General features: G+C 41.1%; 1 protein-coding gene across 3 annotated transcripts in view; it reads left to right on the top strand.

Annotated features, from left to right (window-relative positions):
- LOC149822212 (Leucine-rich repeat (LRR) family protein) overlaps positions 1–15,540 on the top strand; it is a 146,591-nt gene that overhangs the window by 100,830 nt on the left and 30,221 nt on the right. For all 3 annotated transcript variants that reach the window (XM_089980725.1, XM_089980727.1, XM_089980726.1), the window contains 3 exons: positions 4,587–4,660; positions 4,738–4,875; positions 5,190–5,294. In XM_089980725.1, the coding sequence (XP_089836851.1) occupies positions 4,587–4,660; positions 4,738–4,875; positions 5,190–5,294 (317 nt within the window). The remainder of the gene's footprint in view (positions 1–4,586; positions 4,661–4,737; positions 4,876–5,189; positions 5,295–15,540) is intronic.

Below are 15,540 nucleotides of genomic sequence, written 5' to 3' on the forward strand. Positions count from 1 at the left end.
CCGGAGGGTTTCCTCGTAAGAGGACTCTCCCCCTTCACCTTCCTTTTTCCAAAACTTTTCAAACTCTTTTTTTTTTTTTGACTTTTTCAAAGTTTCCATTTTTTTTAAAGTCCCTTCTTAAAACTTTTCAAGGCTCTTTTGATATGTACCAGGACTCTATTTAGAAGTCCTTTTCAACCCTAAAATACAAATTTCGAAATTAATAAAAATTAATTAATTAATAATTATCTAAAAGCTTCCAAAAATAGCCAAATTAACTTAAGAAACTTCTTAACCTTATTTAACTTCAATTTAAATCTTTTAGATGAGTTTAAAGCTCGAAAATTGTTGGGCATGAATTTGGATCCGAATCCAAGATCCAAATCCATCTCCAAAAATCCAAATGGGTTTTGGATTGGACCAAATATAGATTAATGTGGGTATTGGATAGTGTTCAGATCCATATTAATTCGGATCAAAACCTATTGGATCCAATTCGATCCAAATCTGGATACTGTTCGACAAACTGCTTATTTTTTGAAAAAAATGTGATTTTCGGGCCAACCAGAACTCAAATTCAGAAAAGTAAAATACCGTTGCACTCAGAATTCTGAGACGCATCCAATGATATATAGCTGGAGGATAAATTCCGAATTTCGTCAAAAAATATCCTGAATTTTGCTTGAATTTAAAAGTCGAAAATTAAACTTTTTTTCACGTTTTAAGTGGCTCGTTTATACCTAGTTGATGAGACTTGGGCCAAGGCTAGACTCAAAAGCATTGGTCTAATATCGATGTTCAAACGATTTTTCTCCCAGACTTAGCCAAATATTTGAAAAAAATATAAAATGACTAATTATGAAAATACACGATATTACAATATTAGCCATACATCTAAAATGGTCACTTATGAACCAATTTTAATAAAAATCTTTCAAGACCACATGCTTAGAAAACTAACTAATGAAACCAACAAGGCCAAAGATACATACTGGAATGCGAAGACCTTGAATCCATACCATACACATCTTTTTGTAGACTACGATGCCTCGTTCTCATACCATGTCATGAGAATGACACGAATCTTGATGCACTCCATAATGGATACCAATAACCAAAAATACAATGGATTTGAATGCACATTCACCATAAAAATAACAATTGAACGCAAGACTTAAAAATTAACAATTTCATTAAGAATGAAATTCAAATAATACAAAAAGAAATACAAAATTACAAGCAGTCCTCACTACAAACACTCAAACACTCAAAAACCTAAAAACTACCCATCACTCTCTCAACATACAAGGCACACTCCCAACCTAAGTCACAGGGATTCGACCAACCAGGTGCCGCACCTGCGTTGACGCGACGCGAGTGCGACACCTGGTGTGGTCAACCCGAGGGTCATAACTGTCCAATGTTTGGACTTAAAAAAAAACTGAAGCCCGATAAAAAAAGGGCTGAGAGGAGGATTAGGGCAATTTTTTTTTTGCCCTAATCCCAACCTCTCCTCCCGACCTCGACTGTGCGACGACTAGACCCCGACGCCGGCGACAACCCAACCCCAACACTGGCGACAACCAGTCTCCCTACCCCGACGCCGGTGATGACCTCGAGCGACACTGTCCGGTATGCATTCTCTCTCTCTCTCTCATTCTCTCCTTCAATCTCTCTCATTTAGATTGATGAAAAATCTATAATTTTAGGTGTTGAAAAATCTGGTTTTATTTATAGATGTTCATGTTGGGTTTTAAAGCAACGAGAATCAGATTTTTTTTCACAGAGGTTCGCGTTGGATTTTAGGAAAAAATCTGGTTTTATTTATAGATGTTCACGTTGGGTTCTAAAGCAACGAGAATCAGATTTTTTTTACAGAGGTTCACGTTGGATTTTAGGGAAAAATATGGTTTTATTTATAGATGTTCACGTTGGGTTTTAAAGCAACGAGAATCGTAGATTGTTAATTTGATTTATTGCATGCATGATGATGAATTGATTTGATGATATTATGATAATTGTTTTTTATTTCATTAGTGTTACTGTTGTTATTTGTTAACTGTTAAAACTTAAAAATTATAATATATATATATATATATATATATATATATATATATATATATATATATATATAATTTTTTATATTTTTGCTGCACCCCCCACCTCCGCACCCAAGTTTTTTGAAAGTGTCGCACCCCCGCACCCGCACCCATGTGACATAGCTCCCAACCCTTTTTATAAAGAAAGAGAGGGAGAATAGAGGAAGAGAAGAAGGGAAAAACCCTTCTAGCCATTGGAGAGGTCCAACGGCTAGAAATATGACCGTTGGACCCTCTCCAATGGTTATATAAAGTCAACTTTAGTTGACTTAGTCAACCAAAGTTGACTATAATATATATATTATGTATATAACTATGTATATACATATACTTTATATATTATATATACATATATAAATATAATATATGAAGATATATATATATATATTACATTCATTGTTGACACTCAACTACTTGATGTGTCAACCTTTTATGTTGACAGCCAGCTACTTGAGATGTCAACCTATTATTTGGCCACTCAGTTAGTTGAGGTGTAACTTTTTCATATTTGGTGACATTAAAATATAAATTTTATTTATATTTTATTTTTCCTTTATAGTTATCTCCTATAATATTTGGACAGATAAGAAACTTGGTTTGACTTTTACAAAAAAACTAGTCTAATAAAATGAAGTATATTACAAGGAAACTAAGGAACTTAGTAGTCTGGTTTGTATAGGCTAGGAGCAAGTAATTGGGATTGACAAGGGGCTGATTGATCTTACAGATGGGTTTAGGGTCAGGATGTCTAATGCAAAGAATGGTGTATGCAAGGTAGAGAAGGTGTAGAGGACATAGCAAAGAGTAAAAGACTAGTGAACAACATCAATGAGAGTGGTGGCACCTTGTTGGGGCTCACTATGGCAGCAACTCAACCTTGTCTAGCTCTTATGCACTAAAGACATGTCTGGGCGGCAGGGGTTGGGTGGGGTGGGGACAGTACCACTCCAAAATTGGGTGGCCCCTTAGAGTTCCTAGGAACCAATTTAGGCCCTCTTTTGCTTCTCGTCTCGCTTTCGCTACCTAGTCTGGAAACCTTGGTATTTTCTGATCTGAAATCTGAACCGTTTGCAACCCTAGTTTGTTTTTTTGAGAAAGTCAGAACAATTGTATTGACGTCAAATGTGTACAGCATAAGAGTGATGAGAGGTCACTCGCATGCGGGTGCAATGCAACAATACAATAAGAACTCAATAAAAACCAGGAAGGAGGAAAATCAAAACAGTAACATGGACAACAAGCTGAAGGCGGTCCGAAGACCAACAAGTCTAAAATAAAGCTCCGTTCTTTCCAATCCAGTCAAGCGATTTCCCCGGCCATTTCTGTCAAGCTCTAGAAGAAATTTCCCATCTAAGCTGATCGTGAATCCGACAAAGATTGGAACTGGCCTGCCGGAATTTACGATGATTCCTTTCCTTCCAAATGATGTATGCCAAACAAATTTCCAATTTGTGCCTCGATGATCAAGCTGTGATGCAACAACAACATCCCTAGGAAAGTTAAAATGATGCAAACACAAACTAAAGTCCTCCCATGCCAGGAAAAACAATGATCTAAAGAAGGCACATTCCCCAAAAAGGTGGGGAATTGATTCCACCTTCTTTCTGCAGAGGACACACATGCTGGCAAGGTGAACACCATGATGCTGAATTTTTGAGTTGGTGTTAATTCGACTAAGAAGAATCTGCCAAGCCATGAGGGAGGCTCGTAGAGGTAGACCACTTCTCCATAAAGCTTTCCTAGGGAGCCAAGGTGCAGCCGGGCCGGATAAAAGTGTGTTGAGGGTATTTACTCTGAAAATACCGTTGCTAGAGAGTATCCATAAGGGCGTATCCTCCTTATCAAGAACCAACATGTGATTGACTTGGGTGGTGAGGCCTATCCATTGAGCGAATACCAATTCCGATGGGTTTCTATGAAGAGTCAAGTCCCAAGTAACTTGAGATGAGGACCAAACATCTGCAACTCGAGCATGCTTCCTTCTCAAGGCTGCATAAAGGCATGGGAAAACGTCCCGAAGCCACCCATGTTGGCACCAAGTGTCTTGCCAAAAGAGTAGAATTGCCATTGCCAATTGCAACCCATATACCTATACAAAAGGGTTCGAGGGCTACCCCAACCCTTTTCAAATACCCGAGCCCTTTTTCCAAGCTTGATATTCGGTCCAATTGGAGGGCCATCCATGTAGAGTGTACTTCTCGATAAAGATAGTGGCTAGCTTTCCGTCTTTTGTACAAATCACCCATAGCCATTTTTCCATGAGGGCAATGTTGCAACCCTAGTTTGTTGGTATATTCAAAAGTATATACTGTGATTGTGTGTGAAACACTGCATTTTACCTGCTTTAATGTTATTGTGATATTTTTTTCTCAATTTTTTTTGTTTCGTGTCGTTGTCATTATCAATGGATTATAGGAGGATTAGCAGGGTATATTAGAGTTTGATGTTAGAAAAAGAATGTCAGTGGACAAGTACCTTTGAAATAATTGTTAATTATTTCTTGTGTAGCATCTGTATCTGCTTCTCCCAATGTGAAAGATGATCTAGTTGCTAAGGCAGCTCGCTTATCTCTTTCTTCGAAGGTTAGTATTCCTTTGCTTGTTTTGGATTTTTTTTTATTGCCATATTCCTGCAGACAACTGGGAAATTTGATGACCAGGAACTTTCTTTGCCTGAACTATCATTGGATCATATCCCACCAGTGGTATGGGAGTCAGCTGATACTATGAAAGTTGATCTTTCAAAGAATTTGATCAAGGAGCTACCTAATGAACTTTCTTTGTGCTCTTCGTTACAGGTAAATTTCATGCCCTACTCTTATGATCTTTACATAGGATTATCATTCAAATTCCACTTTTTTCTTAGCTTGGCAAAGTATATATTTACATTTCTTGGACCACTGCTAGATTGTCCCAGATGAATGTGTAAATGTTGATTATCTTGGCCCCTTGAATTTTGATACTAAGGTGATTTGACACATTCACTTGGATTAAAATGACATCAGCTTCCCTTGGAAAAGGAAACTGCAGTACATAACATTAGTGGACATATTTGGTGTTTGGATTCTTTTGCTTTGATATGATAGACACTGTCCTGTGACAAATGCAACAGGCTTTGATTTTGTCCCACAACAAGATCAGTGAGTGGCCTCTACAAGTGCTCTCGTCTCTTCCCAATCTTACGTGTTTGAAGTTTGACCATAACCCACTGCTGCAGGTATTCTTTTACCATTTTATTTTTCAGTGGACATTAGTTCTGCTATAAACTTGTAACTTGAGCTACCTAGCGCTCAATCTTTTCTATGGGGAAGAGAGTTCAAGTTTAAGCTCTCAAAATTTGATTAATATTGAAAATTTATTGAAAATTGAGCTGCTAAAATTCTTGTTGTTGGAGTTAAATTTATCCACCTTCTTACATTGTTTTCTTCCATTCCTTTTTGAATAATGTCTTCTGCTCCTTTCTGAATAAGTGTTATTTAATTGATCTCAAGATTGCATGTGCAATGGAACTCACAGTTGTGTTAATCTTGTTGGGGCAGCTTAGTTTGGTGGTAATCTTGCAGATATTGCTGCACAGTCCTCATTGTACTGGCTTAAATGGTGTGCTACTGAAGTTCATTGTGATGGAAAAACACAACGATTAGTGACTGTATCGATTATAGTAATTCAAAGGTTGACAATGGTAACACCTTATTCGGATGCTATTAGTAAGGGCAACCTTAGTCCTGGACTCATTATGAGCTAGGTGTGTGATTGAGTATCTAAGGCTGAGAGAGAGATGGCAAAGGCTCTATTTTGAGGGAGAAGATCCTCCAAAATTCTTTCTTGAGATTAAGCATTATCTTTCATAAGAGAATATGACCCTTGTGAAGACACCAAACCCTAGTTATCCTATAGAGTCCTCGCCTCACCACCTCTCTTCCCTGTCCCCCGACTCCTCCCCTGCAACCCCGACCCCCTCGCTTGATCCCGACGCCGTTGCCCACCTCGACGCTCGCGGGAGCTTCGCCGAAGGCGCGACTCTTTCTCTCTCTTCCTCTCATCTTTCCCCCTCTCGTCTTCTTTCTCCTCTCCCTCTCCCTCTCCCGCGGCAGAGCACAACCCCACCCGTTTGCCAGGAGGAGTTCCTCTCGCCGGTGCATGCCACAGCTCGTCGGAAACCTGCCCCCCCTCCCTCAGGTACGAATCCCTTTCTTTCTCTCGACGAGGTCGTGTTGCGGGAGCAGGGTCAAGGACCCCTTCGGCTTCGTGTGGACCATTGGCTCACTCGAGCCATCCTCCCACCCCGTTCTCTGTTTCCGGCGCCTGTCCACCGGGCCATCGCAGTGGCCACTCGCTGGACTGCGTCCCCCGTTTCTTCTTCCTCTATTTTTCCTGAAGATAGCAACAACCGAACGACTGTTTCTCCTTCTCCTTGCCGCCTCCCCTTCCTTTTGCCGGATGACAGCCAACACCCCCCCCCCCCCCCCCCCCCCCCTGTCAACCCTGCGGTGGGGCCAACAGTGGCGCCTGAGGCCATTTGGCTGAGGGCACACCTGCCTGGGCGTCGCTCCCCCTCTCCCCACTCTGAGTTCAGAATGGATAAAGGAGGAGCAGAGGATTGGCCTTTGGTGCCTTTTTTATGGGTGTCGTCGGTTGAAATGTTGACTTACGACACGATGCAGGAGGGCAGCGCCCTCCTGCCCTCTGTCTCGTCTATGACAGCAGCAGGAGGGTACCAACCCTCCTGCTCCCTCTCTCGTTTCCCCCGTGTCCCTCAACTGCAGCAGATCCTACTGCGGCTGAGGTATGTCACCGAGCTGGGCTCGGTTTGAATCGAGCCAAACCTGGTTCTCTGAACCAGAGGACCAAGGCTAGGCTCGGTCCCGTTCCAATTTAGGGGCCAAGCCAATGGGACTGAGCCTAGGCTCGGCCTGATTGCCGAGCCCACCCCCTTCCGTTTGTCGCATCGCCCATCGAGCTAAGCTTGGTTATAATCGAGCTCAGCTCAGTCTCCACTTTCGGACTCAGCTAGCTTAGTTAGCAAGCCGAGCCTGACTCAGTCGAGCTGTGCTAACTGCCTGTTGGACAAAGCTTGGCTCGGTCCAGTCAGCTTGAACTGGGTTTGGGTTCGACTCGTGCAACACAAAACATTGCTTATTTTATTAATTTAAGTTGTTGCATCGTTCTCTTTCGCAAAATGATAAAAATACCTTTTAGCGCACCCCATCGACGCAACAGACGCAACACGCGCACCAAGACATAAGCCTTTAAAGAGCTACACTTGGAATCGTCAACAAGTTCGACCATCTCTGAGGTAGGGAAAAGTTGCATAAAAGAACAATGGCAGGACACTTATAATATATATATATATATATATTTATTTACATATGCTTTTAACTCAATGACGCAGTTTTGTGTATCCTTGTTTATTTAAATTTATGTCATTTACTTTGCTGCCGTGCTGTTACGTGCATAGGCTACTGCTTATGCAATTTACTTAGCCGAGGTACAGTTTTGTACATCGTGCACTGCTTATGCAATTTACTTAGCCGATGTACGGTTTCATACATCATGCACTACTTACATAATTTATTTAGTCGATATACGGTTTCATACATCGTGCAATGCTTACGTAATTTATTTAGCCGATATACGGTTTTGTATATCGTACACTGCTTATGCAATTTATTTAGCTCGATGCGTGGTTTCACACATCGAGTCTTGCTTTATGTCATTTACATTGTCGTCGCGTTGTAATGTGCATAGGTTTATGTTTGATATACATGTATTATGCCGCCGCGTTATAATGTGCACATGCTTATGTTTTGATATACATGTACTATGTCGTCATGCTGTAATGTGCACAGGCTTACGCTTGCTTTTAAAGACGCAGATTTGCGCATGCTCGCTCAATCTTTTGAAAGGAGATTTCATGCAAGATTTCAATGTTTGAAATATTCATTGTTTCGGAAAACAAAAACGGATATCTGGTGGTTGCCTATTCACAACCAGGTCTTTCCCTCAACCCTGCGTAGCCTTAAGAGGTACGTACGGTCTTTTGTTGTGATATCCTCGGCCTAAAGCACAAGACTTGAGATTTCAAAAGAATGTTGGTGTTTCTTTTTGAGAAACCGATACCCCTCTCATCGTACCGGCACTATCAGATATGCACGACATGTTAGTATTATGATGATTGGATGATAGGTTTATGGTAACCTCGTAGCATGCAAATACAAAATGATAAAAAGGAAATCACATAAATAGTGATAATCGAAACTTTGAGATTCTAAATTAATGTTGGGGTTTCTTTATGAGAAATCGATACCTTCTCATCGTAATGTTACTATCAGATATTCACGGCATATTAGTACTACGATGATTGGATGAGAGGTTTATGGTAACCCTCGTAGCATGCAAATGCACAATGATGAAAAGGAAATCACATAAATGGTGATCATCGCCTTCACAGGCAAGATGCTCGAGTTAGTTTGAAAGACCAGAGCATGTAGAATGAGTTGTCAGTTAAAATAGAACCTAACATACCCATTCATCGTTATGGTTCCGTTAAAAGAGAGGATAGGATGATAAAAAAACTCTGATGGACAGGTTGTTAACAACTACACTCTTCGAGCAAATAACTTAGTGTCTTCAATCATTAGAGTTAGGGGACTGAGTTGCCAAATATTATCCTAGGTGGTAGGTCCCAATGACTTCTGTACAAGTATGGATGCATCCCCTTGAACAAGTGGCCTTTGGAGAATTCTCTCTCAGTCATTGGCCGTCCCCTTAGGATCAAACTCAGCTAATTGTTTAGGATATCAAAATACATAGCATAACAAACCTCCAAGCAATATCAGTTGTTTATACGTTTCTCTTGTACATACCCTCAAGACAATTAATATTGAAACAAAGTTATCATGTTCATTCTACATTGCTATTCATGGAATTGAAAGAAAATTGAAGGAAACAGAAGAAAAGAAGGGGGCGACATTTAGAGAATTTGCAAAAAAATGTAAAAGAAAAAGAAAAATTAGGAGAGAGAGAGTGGCCTACCTTGAGGGCTGGAGGGACTTCCTTCTTTTTTCACTTCAGCCACCAAGCAAGAGCCAAAGAGGAGTGCTTGAGAGAGGGAGAGTTTCTTCTTAGAAAAATCGCCCCCTAGATGGGCATTGTGGGCAATAGGAATTATGATATTTTAGGGGCCTTAGGGCTGATGTGGCAAAGGGCTCACATGGGGGGGTTGGCGCCAACTCCATGTGGGTAATTTGCCATTTTTCAAATAGGCAAAAATGCCATTTTGTAAAAAGTTTTGACACATGGCACCCCCTTACAAGGGGGTGCCCATGTGAGTCTTTTCTAAGTTTTGTAAATGGGTAAAATGGGTATTTAGTCAAAACTTTGACACATGGCATCACCTTGCAAGTGATGCCCATGTGTGTTTTTAAAAGCAAAAGGGGTTTTTAAAAGTAGGTTTTAAAAACGAATTTGAAAAATGCCAAGTGGCGCCCTCCCTTTGAAAACAATGTTTTTTTCCTTTTTTGATTTTTAAAGGGTTTTTTAACAATACAAGTGAAATAAAAGATGAAAAATAAAAGGGGAATTTGAAAATAACAGATTTCAATTGGATCCAAGATCCAATTTGATTTTCAAAATCCAAATTGAGTTAAAATCGGATCCAAATTGAATTTTGAGAAATTTTGCAAAAAATATTGAATTTGGATTTGAAATTCAAAAGATTATTTTTGCAATTGGGATAAAAATCGGATTTTGAATTTGAATTTGAAATTGAAATCCAAGAATTAATTCTGAATAAAAATTGGATTTTGATAAAACATTGAACGCTTATGGCAAGAAAGGGCTATACTAGGTTATGGCAACATTGAACGCTTCAAAACTAGGTTAGTAGTGAAGGGCTATACTTAGGAACATGGGCCAGATATTGATGAAACATTCAGCCCGGTTGTTCGGATGGAAACAATTCAGATTGTTTTGTCTCTTGCTGTCTCCAATGGATGAGAATTATTTCAATTGGACATTAAAAACGCTTTTCTCCATAGAGATCTTTACGAAGAGGTACATGAAACATCCACCAGGATATCCTGAAGGAGATTCTCGGTCCACTGTACTTAAATTAAAAGAGGCTATATATGGTCTTAAGCAAGCTTCACGAGCCTGGTTCGATACATTCAACACTGTAGTTCGATCTCTTGGGTTTGAGCGAAGTCACTATGATTATTCTCTGTTCATGCATTGTGATAAATCTCATCTTACTATTGTCATAGTGTATGTGAACGATATAATTATTACTGGCAATAGTGTTGCCAAGATTAATCAGTTCAAATCCATTCTTCATTGCCGGTTTCACATAAAGGATTTGGGACCTCTTAGGTTCTTTCTTGGAGTACAAGTGGACCAGCAACTAGATCGTTTGATCCTCTTGCAACAAAAGTATGCCCGAGATATTCTCTAATGCAGTGGGATGCTATAGTGCAAACCTGTGCATACTCTCATGGCTATGCATTCTCAGTTAGGCAATGCCCTTGTTGATAATGATGATTTTCCTAAGCCAAAAAAATATTGCAGCATCGTTGGAGCCTTGCAGTACCTGATTTTTACTCGTACAAACTTGGCCTTTTCCATGAATCAGGTATCCTAGTTTATGCATAAGCCTCAGATAAAGCATATGGATGCAGTGAAACAAATTCTCTGCTACATTAAAGGTACTCTTTCAGATGACCTGGTTTTTGTTAGACCCATCATGATGGACTCTCAAATTTCTATTAAAGTCATTGCATATTCTGACGCCGACTAGGCTCATGATCCCTTTACGAGACAGTCTGTCACGGGTTATGGAGTTTATCTGGGTTCTCACCTAGTGTCTTGGGCTAGCAAGAAGCAAAAAGTTGTGGCCTGTTCAAGTATAGAAGCCGAATATCGAGTTATGACATTAGTTTGCATCCATGTATATCCAACTCGTTATTGTATTGTGACAACCCGAGTGCAGTGGTCATCTCTACAAATCCGGTTCAACATGGTAAAATGAGACATGTAAAAATAAACCAACATTTTGTATGAGAAAAGGTAGAAACCAAAGAAGTCCAGCCGATGTTCATTAGAGGAGAGGACCAGGTGGCTGATCTGTATACCAAGGCACTCACCGTACATCGTCATTGGCACTTGAAATCCAAATTGTCCATGGTTCTTAACCATGCTCAGTTTGAGGGGGCATGTTAAGGCTATAACACGTGATGGGTTAGATCCAGATCCGGATCCAACATATATGTATTTTTTGTCCTTTCTTCTTTTACCAAAGGGCAATCTTGTAATTCATCATGTCTGTTATTATTATATATAAGATGGGACGTCACCCTAGGCTAGGGTAAGACGACTTTCCTGTTTCCCTAGTTTCTTCTCTTCTCCTCTTCTCTATTTTCTGGGCATTGTGCAGGGCATGTCTTCGAAGGTGCATTTCACAAGACCCACTGCCCATTATATTAGGATTTTTGTCCCAATCCCGACCCCACTTCCAAGGTTCTTAACCATGCTCAGTTGGAGGGGGTGTGCTAAGGCTATAACACGTAATGGATTAGATCCAGATCCAACATGTTAAATTGTATTCATAATTCCTATGTATATCAACATATATATAAAGAGAGACACATATACATATATATTCAATATATATGTCTATGTGTCTATGTATCTCTCTCTCTCTCTATATATATATATTTGTAATACCCACTAGAGGTAAAATAGTCATTTCACTTGTAACACACATATTCACTTTGAATATGCCTCCTTTTTTCTTCTTTCTCCTTTTTTTATTTTTCTTTTATTTTTTGCTTTTTTACATCATTGGAGGGGTTCACCATGGAGTCGTTGGACCCCTCCAACAGTCATAAATATGACCGTTAGAGGGGCTCCAACAACTTTATGGGAGCCCCTCCTTGGGTCCCATTTTGTGTATAAATAAGGGGCATTGCCCCATGTATTCCTCAAGCTTCTTTCTTGAAGTTTTTCTTTATAAAAGTTCTTATATTTTAGCTCTCTTTCTCATTTTATGTTGCCACTTTGTGGCTTGTTGTATTCATGCCCATTAGTGGCCTATTGCTTATGTGCTTGTGCATTTCCTAGTCATTTTGTGACATTATCTTTTCCCTTTAGTGTTTCGTGACATGGTATCAGAGCTTTGTTGTAAAAGTACCATTGGAGTACTCCTACTCACTTTTGAGTAATTTTTAAGCATCACTCTTTTTGTTGCTCTTCATCAAGCTCCTCCAAGATGGCCGACAAAGACTCAAAGATCGATCTTTCATTCAAATTGAATGGAACACATTATAGGATGTGGGCGGCTGCCATGAAAAATATTCTCAAAGGTAAAAGACTTTGGGGTTATATATGTGGAACCATTCTGGAACCACAATTAAAGCTTACAAAGAATGAGGGAAATGAAGAAAAGGCCTTGAATGAAGAAGAGAAGGCCAAAGCTATTTAAGAATACCAATCTAAAATGGAAGATTAGAAAAGTGAGCATGCCAAGATATTGTCATGGTTCATGAACAATGTGGAGCTCAAAATATGCGCCAATCTTGCAAAATTCAAGAAAAGCAAATGAAGCTTGGTTTTTTATGAAAGAAATGTACACTAAAAAAGACCTTGCTAGGAATTTCTTTTAACAAGAAAAAATAAGAGAAACTAAGCAAGGGAACATGGGCATTAAAGGCTATTATAGTTCTCTATCCTCATTATGGGATGAACTTGCCCTTCTCGAACTACAATGGGAAGGAAGTGCTATTGCTATGAGGTAAGAGCAAATAGAAAGAGAGGTTTTTTCAATTTATTCATGGGCTTCGTCCCGAATTTGAACAATTAAGAGGGTCCCTTCTTCATAAGGCTTCTATTTCTCTTAGTGAAATTTTAGCCGATTTGTGCCAAAAAGAAACTCGCTTGGCTTTAAAGAAAGATATTGATGAGGTACATGCTGTATCAAGATCGGGAAACAATATGAGGACATATAAACTGCTTCAATTTTTGAAAAATAACAATGGTGGTGGAAGAAAAATTGTTTATCACCATTGTAATGAACCGGGTCATCTTCGACCGGATTGTCCTAAGCTCAAAAGAAAGATGCTTTCATTAAAAAGTGTAAGCAATTCAAGTGAAGAATCAAAGAGCGATAGAGATATAAAAGACTCCATTGCACAACTTGCTGAAACTCTAACAAGAGAATCAATTCTTCCACACTTTCCACCTCCAGTGCCACAATCTTATCAATTATAGGTATGTCCTCTTGGATTCTTGATTCGGGTGCCTCTTTCTACATGACTCTGAATGCATCTCTTTTATCGAAATCAAGTCTCAATACTTTTAAATCCTTTGTTTTCATGGTCGATAGAACATCATTAGATGATGAAGGAATGGGAAACCTTGAAAAAGTTTATGGTCAAAACAAAGAATTTTATGTTCCAAAAATTAGAATCATTCCAAAACTCAATTTAAATCTTTTTTCAGTCTCTCAAATCATCGATTTTGGATATAGTGTCTCTTTTTCACCAACCTATTGCCATGAGCAGGATCTCTGGTCCAAGAAGCGGATTGGGCAAGGTCATAGAAGATGAAATCTATATTATATGAATTTTTTGTTGTTGCCATCCAAATCTTTTTGTAATCATGTTCAATCTAAAGATATTGAGACTTGACACAAAAGACTTAGTGTAATAACCCGTAAAAAAAAAAGTTAGGATTCGGGTCGGATTCGGACCCGGACCCGACCCGGACCCAATTGAGGCACCGCCTCCCTCGTGCCTTCTTTAGAAAATAAGGCAGGGGGTTTCAAATACGAACCCCCCCCCTCGCTGTCTCTCTCCCTCACCGCCTCCCGACTCTCCCACGCTCGTCTGCTGCCGCCACTACGACCTCTCTCCGCCGCCGCCGCCGACCACCAGGTACGTTCTTCCTCCTCTTCTTCTCCCTCTTTCCGTCTCTCTCTCTCTCTCCCATCCTTCCCCCGCGTTTCTTCGTTACACAGGGAGGGGAGGGCTGAGGCTCCTCCCTGCTTTCGTACGGCAGGCGAGGGGCGGAGCCCCCTCCCTACTTCCGTACGGCAGGGGAGGGGCCGGGCCCCTCTTCCCTTCTCTCTGCTACGGCAGGGGAGGGGTCGAGCCCCTCCTCCCTGCCCCTTTTTGTTGCGCCAGTAGGGGCCATCGGCCCCTGCCTTTCGTTTGCCAACAGGGGCCTATGGCCCCTGCCTTTCTTTTACGCCAGCAGGGGCCATCAGCCCCTGCCTTTCGTTTGCCAGCAGGGGCCTATGGCCCCTGCCTTTCTTTTGAGCCAGCAGGGGCCATAGGCCCCTGCCTTTCGTTTGCCAGCAGGGGCCTATGGCCCCTGCCTTTCTTTTGTCAGCAGGGGCATAGGCCCCTGCCTTTCGTTTGCCAGCAGGGGCCTATGGCCCCTGCCTTTCTTTTGTCAGCAGGGGCATAGGCCCCTGCCTTTCGTTTGCCAGCAGGGGCCTATGGCCCCTGCCTTTCCTTTGTCAGTAGGGGCATAGGCCCCTGCCTTTCGTTTGCCAGCAGGCGCCATCGGCCCCTGCCTTTCTGTGTGCCAGCAGGGGCCATTGGCCCCTGCCTTTCTGTTTGCTAACAGGGGCCATCGGCCCCTGCCTTTTTGTTTGCCAGCCGGGGCCGATCCCCCCTGCCCCTTTGTGCGCGAGCCTATACCCTTGGTCGACAGACCCGGGGAATCTTTGGAAGCTACATCGTAATGGGGACAGATCATTACAAATGTTGATCTCCAGCGAGGAATTCCTAGTGAACATGAGTCATCTGCTCACATTGACTACATCCCTCTTTGGGCGGCAAGGCTCATTTGGCCCTGCCCCATCCTTTTTTTTTCGAGTCATTTGGGACTGTTGGCCCCAGCTCTATGTATTGGAGAAATTGAGTCTTTGCCTTGCTTTTGCTTTTGTCTGGGCTTGCATGTTAATATCTCATATTTGCAGCTACGACGGATCTCACTCGCGCTCCGCGACCTGAGCCGTCAATTGTGTACGTCCGCAGACGTCAGCAAGCTCGTAACCCTCCAAGGTAGGGGAAGATTGTACGGAAGACTTGGATAATTGAATTAAGTTCAATTAAACTAAAAACGATCAATAAATGAATACATATATATATATATATATATATATATATATATATATATATATATATATATTTATACGAGTATGCACTTAACTCAAGGATGCGGTTTCGCGATCCTTGCCCTTTACCTTATGTCAGTCTATACTTGCCATCGTGTATCACGTCGAGATCTCGTGTTGCATTCTTGCTTATGGTTTGTATGTGCCGTCACGCATCGTGGCGAGGTTCAGCGTTGCACTTCTGCTTACCGCCTTTACCTTGTCGTCGCGCTTTGCGCCTAGACTCTTGTCTTTGTATGTATTATTACTGCTTTGCTATTGCAGATGCCGCACAGGTTTTTGCTCT

The sequence above is a fragment of the Nuphar pumila genome, chromosome 11, assembly GCF_984573655.1.
Source record: "Nuphar pumila chromosome 11, dmNupPumi1.hap1.1, whole genome shotgun sequence".
Taxonomy (NCBI): domain Eukaryota; kingdom Viridiplantae; phylum Streptophyta; class Magnoliopsida; order Nymphaeales; family Nymphaeaceae; genus Nuphar; species Nuphar pumila.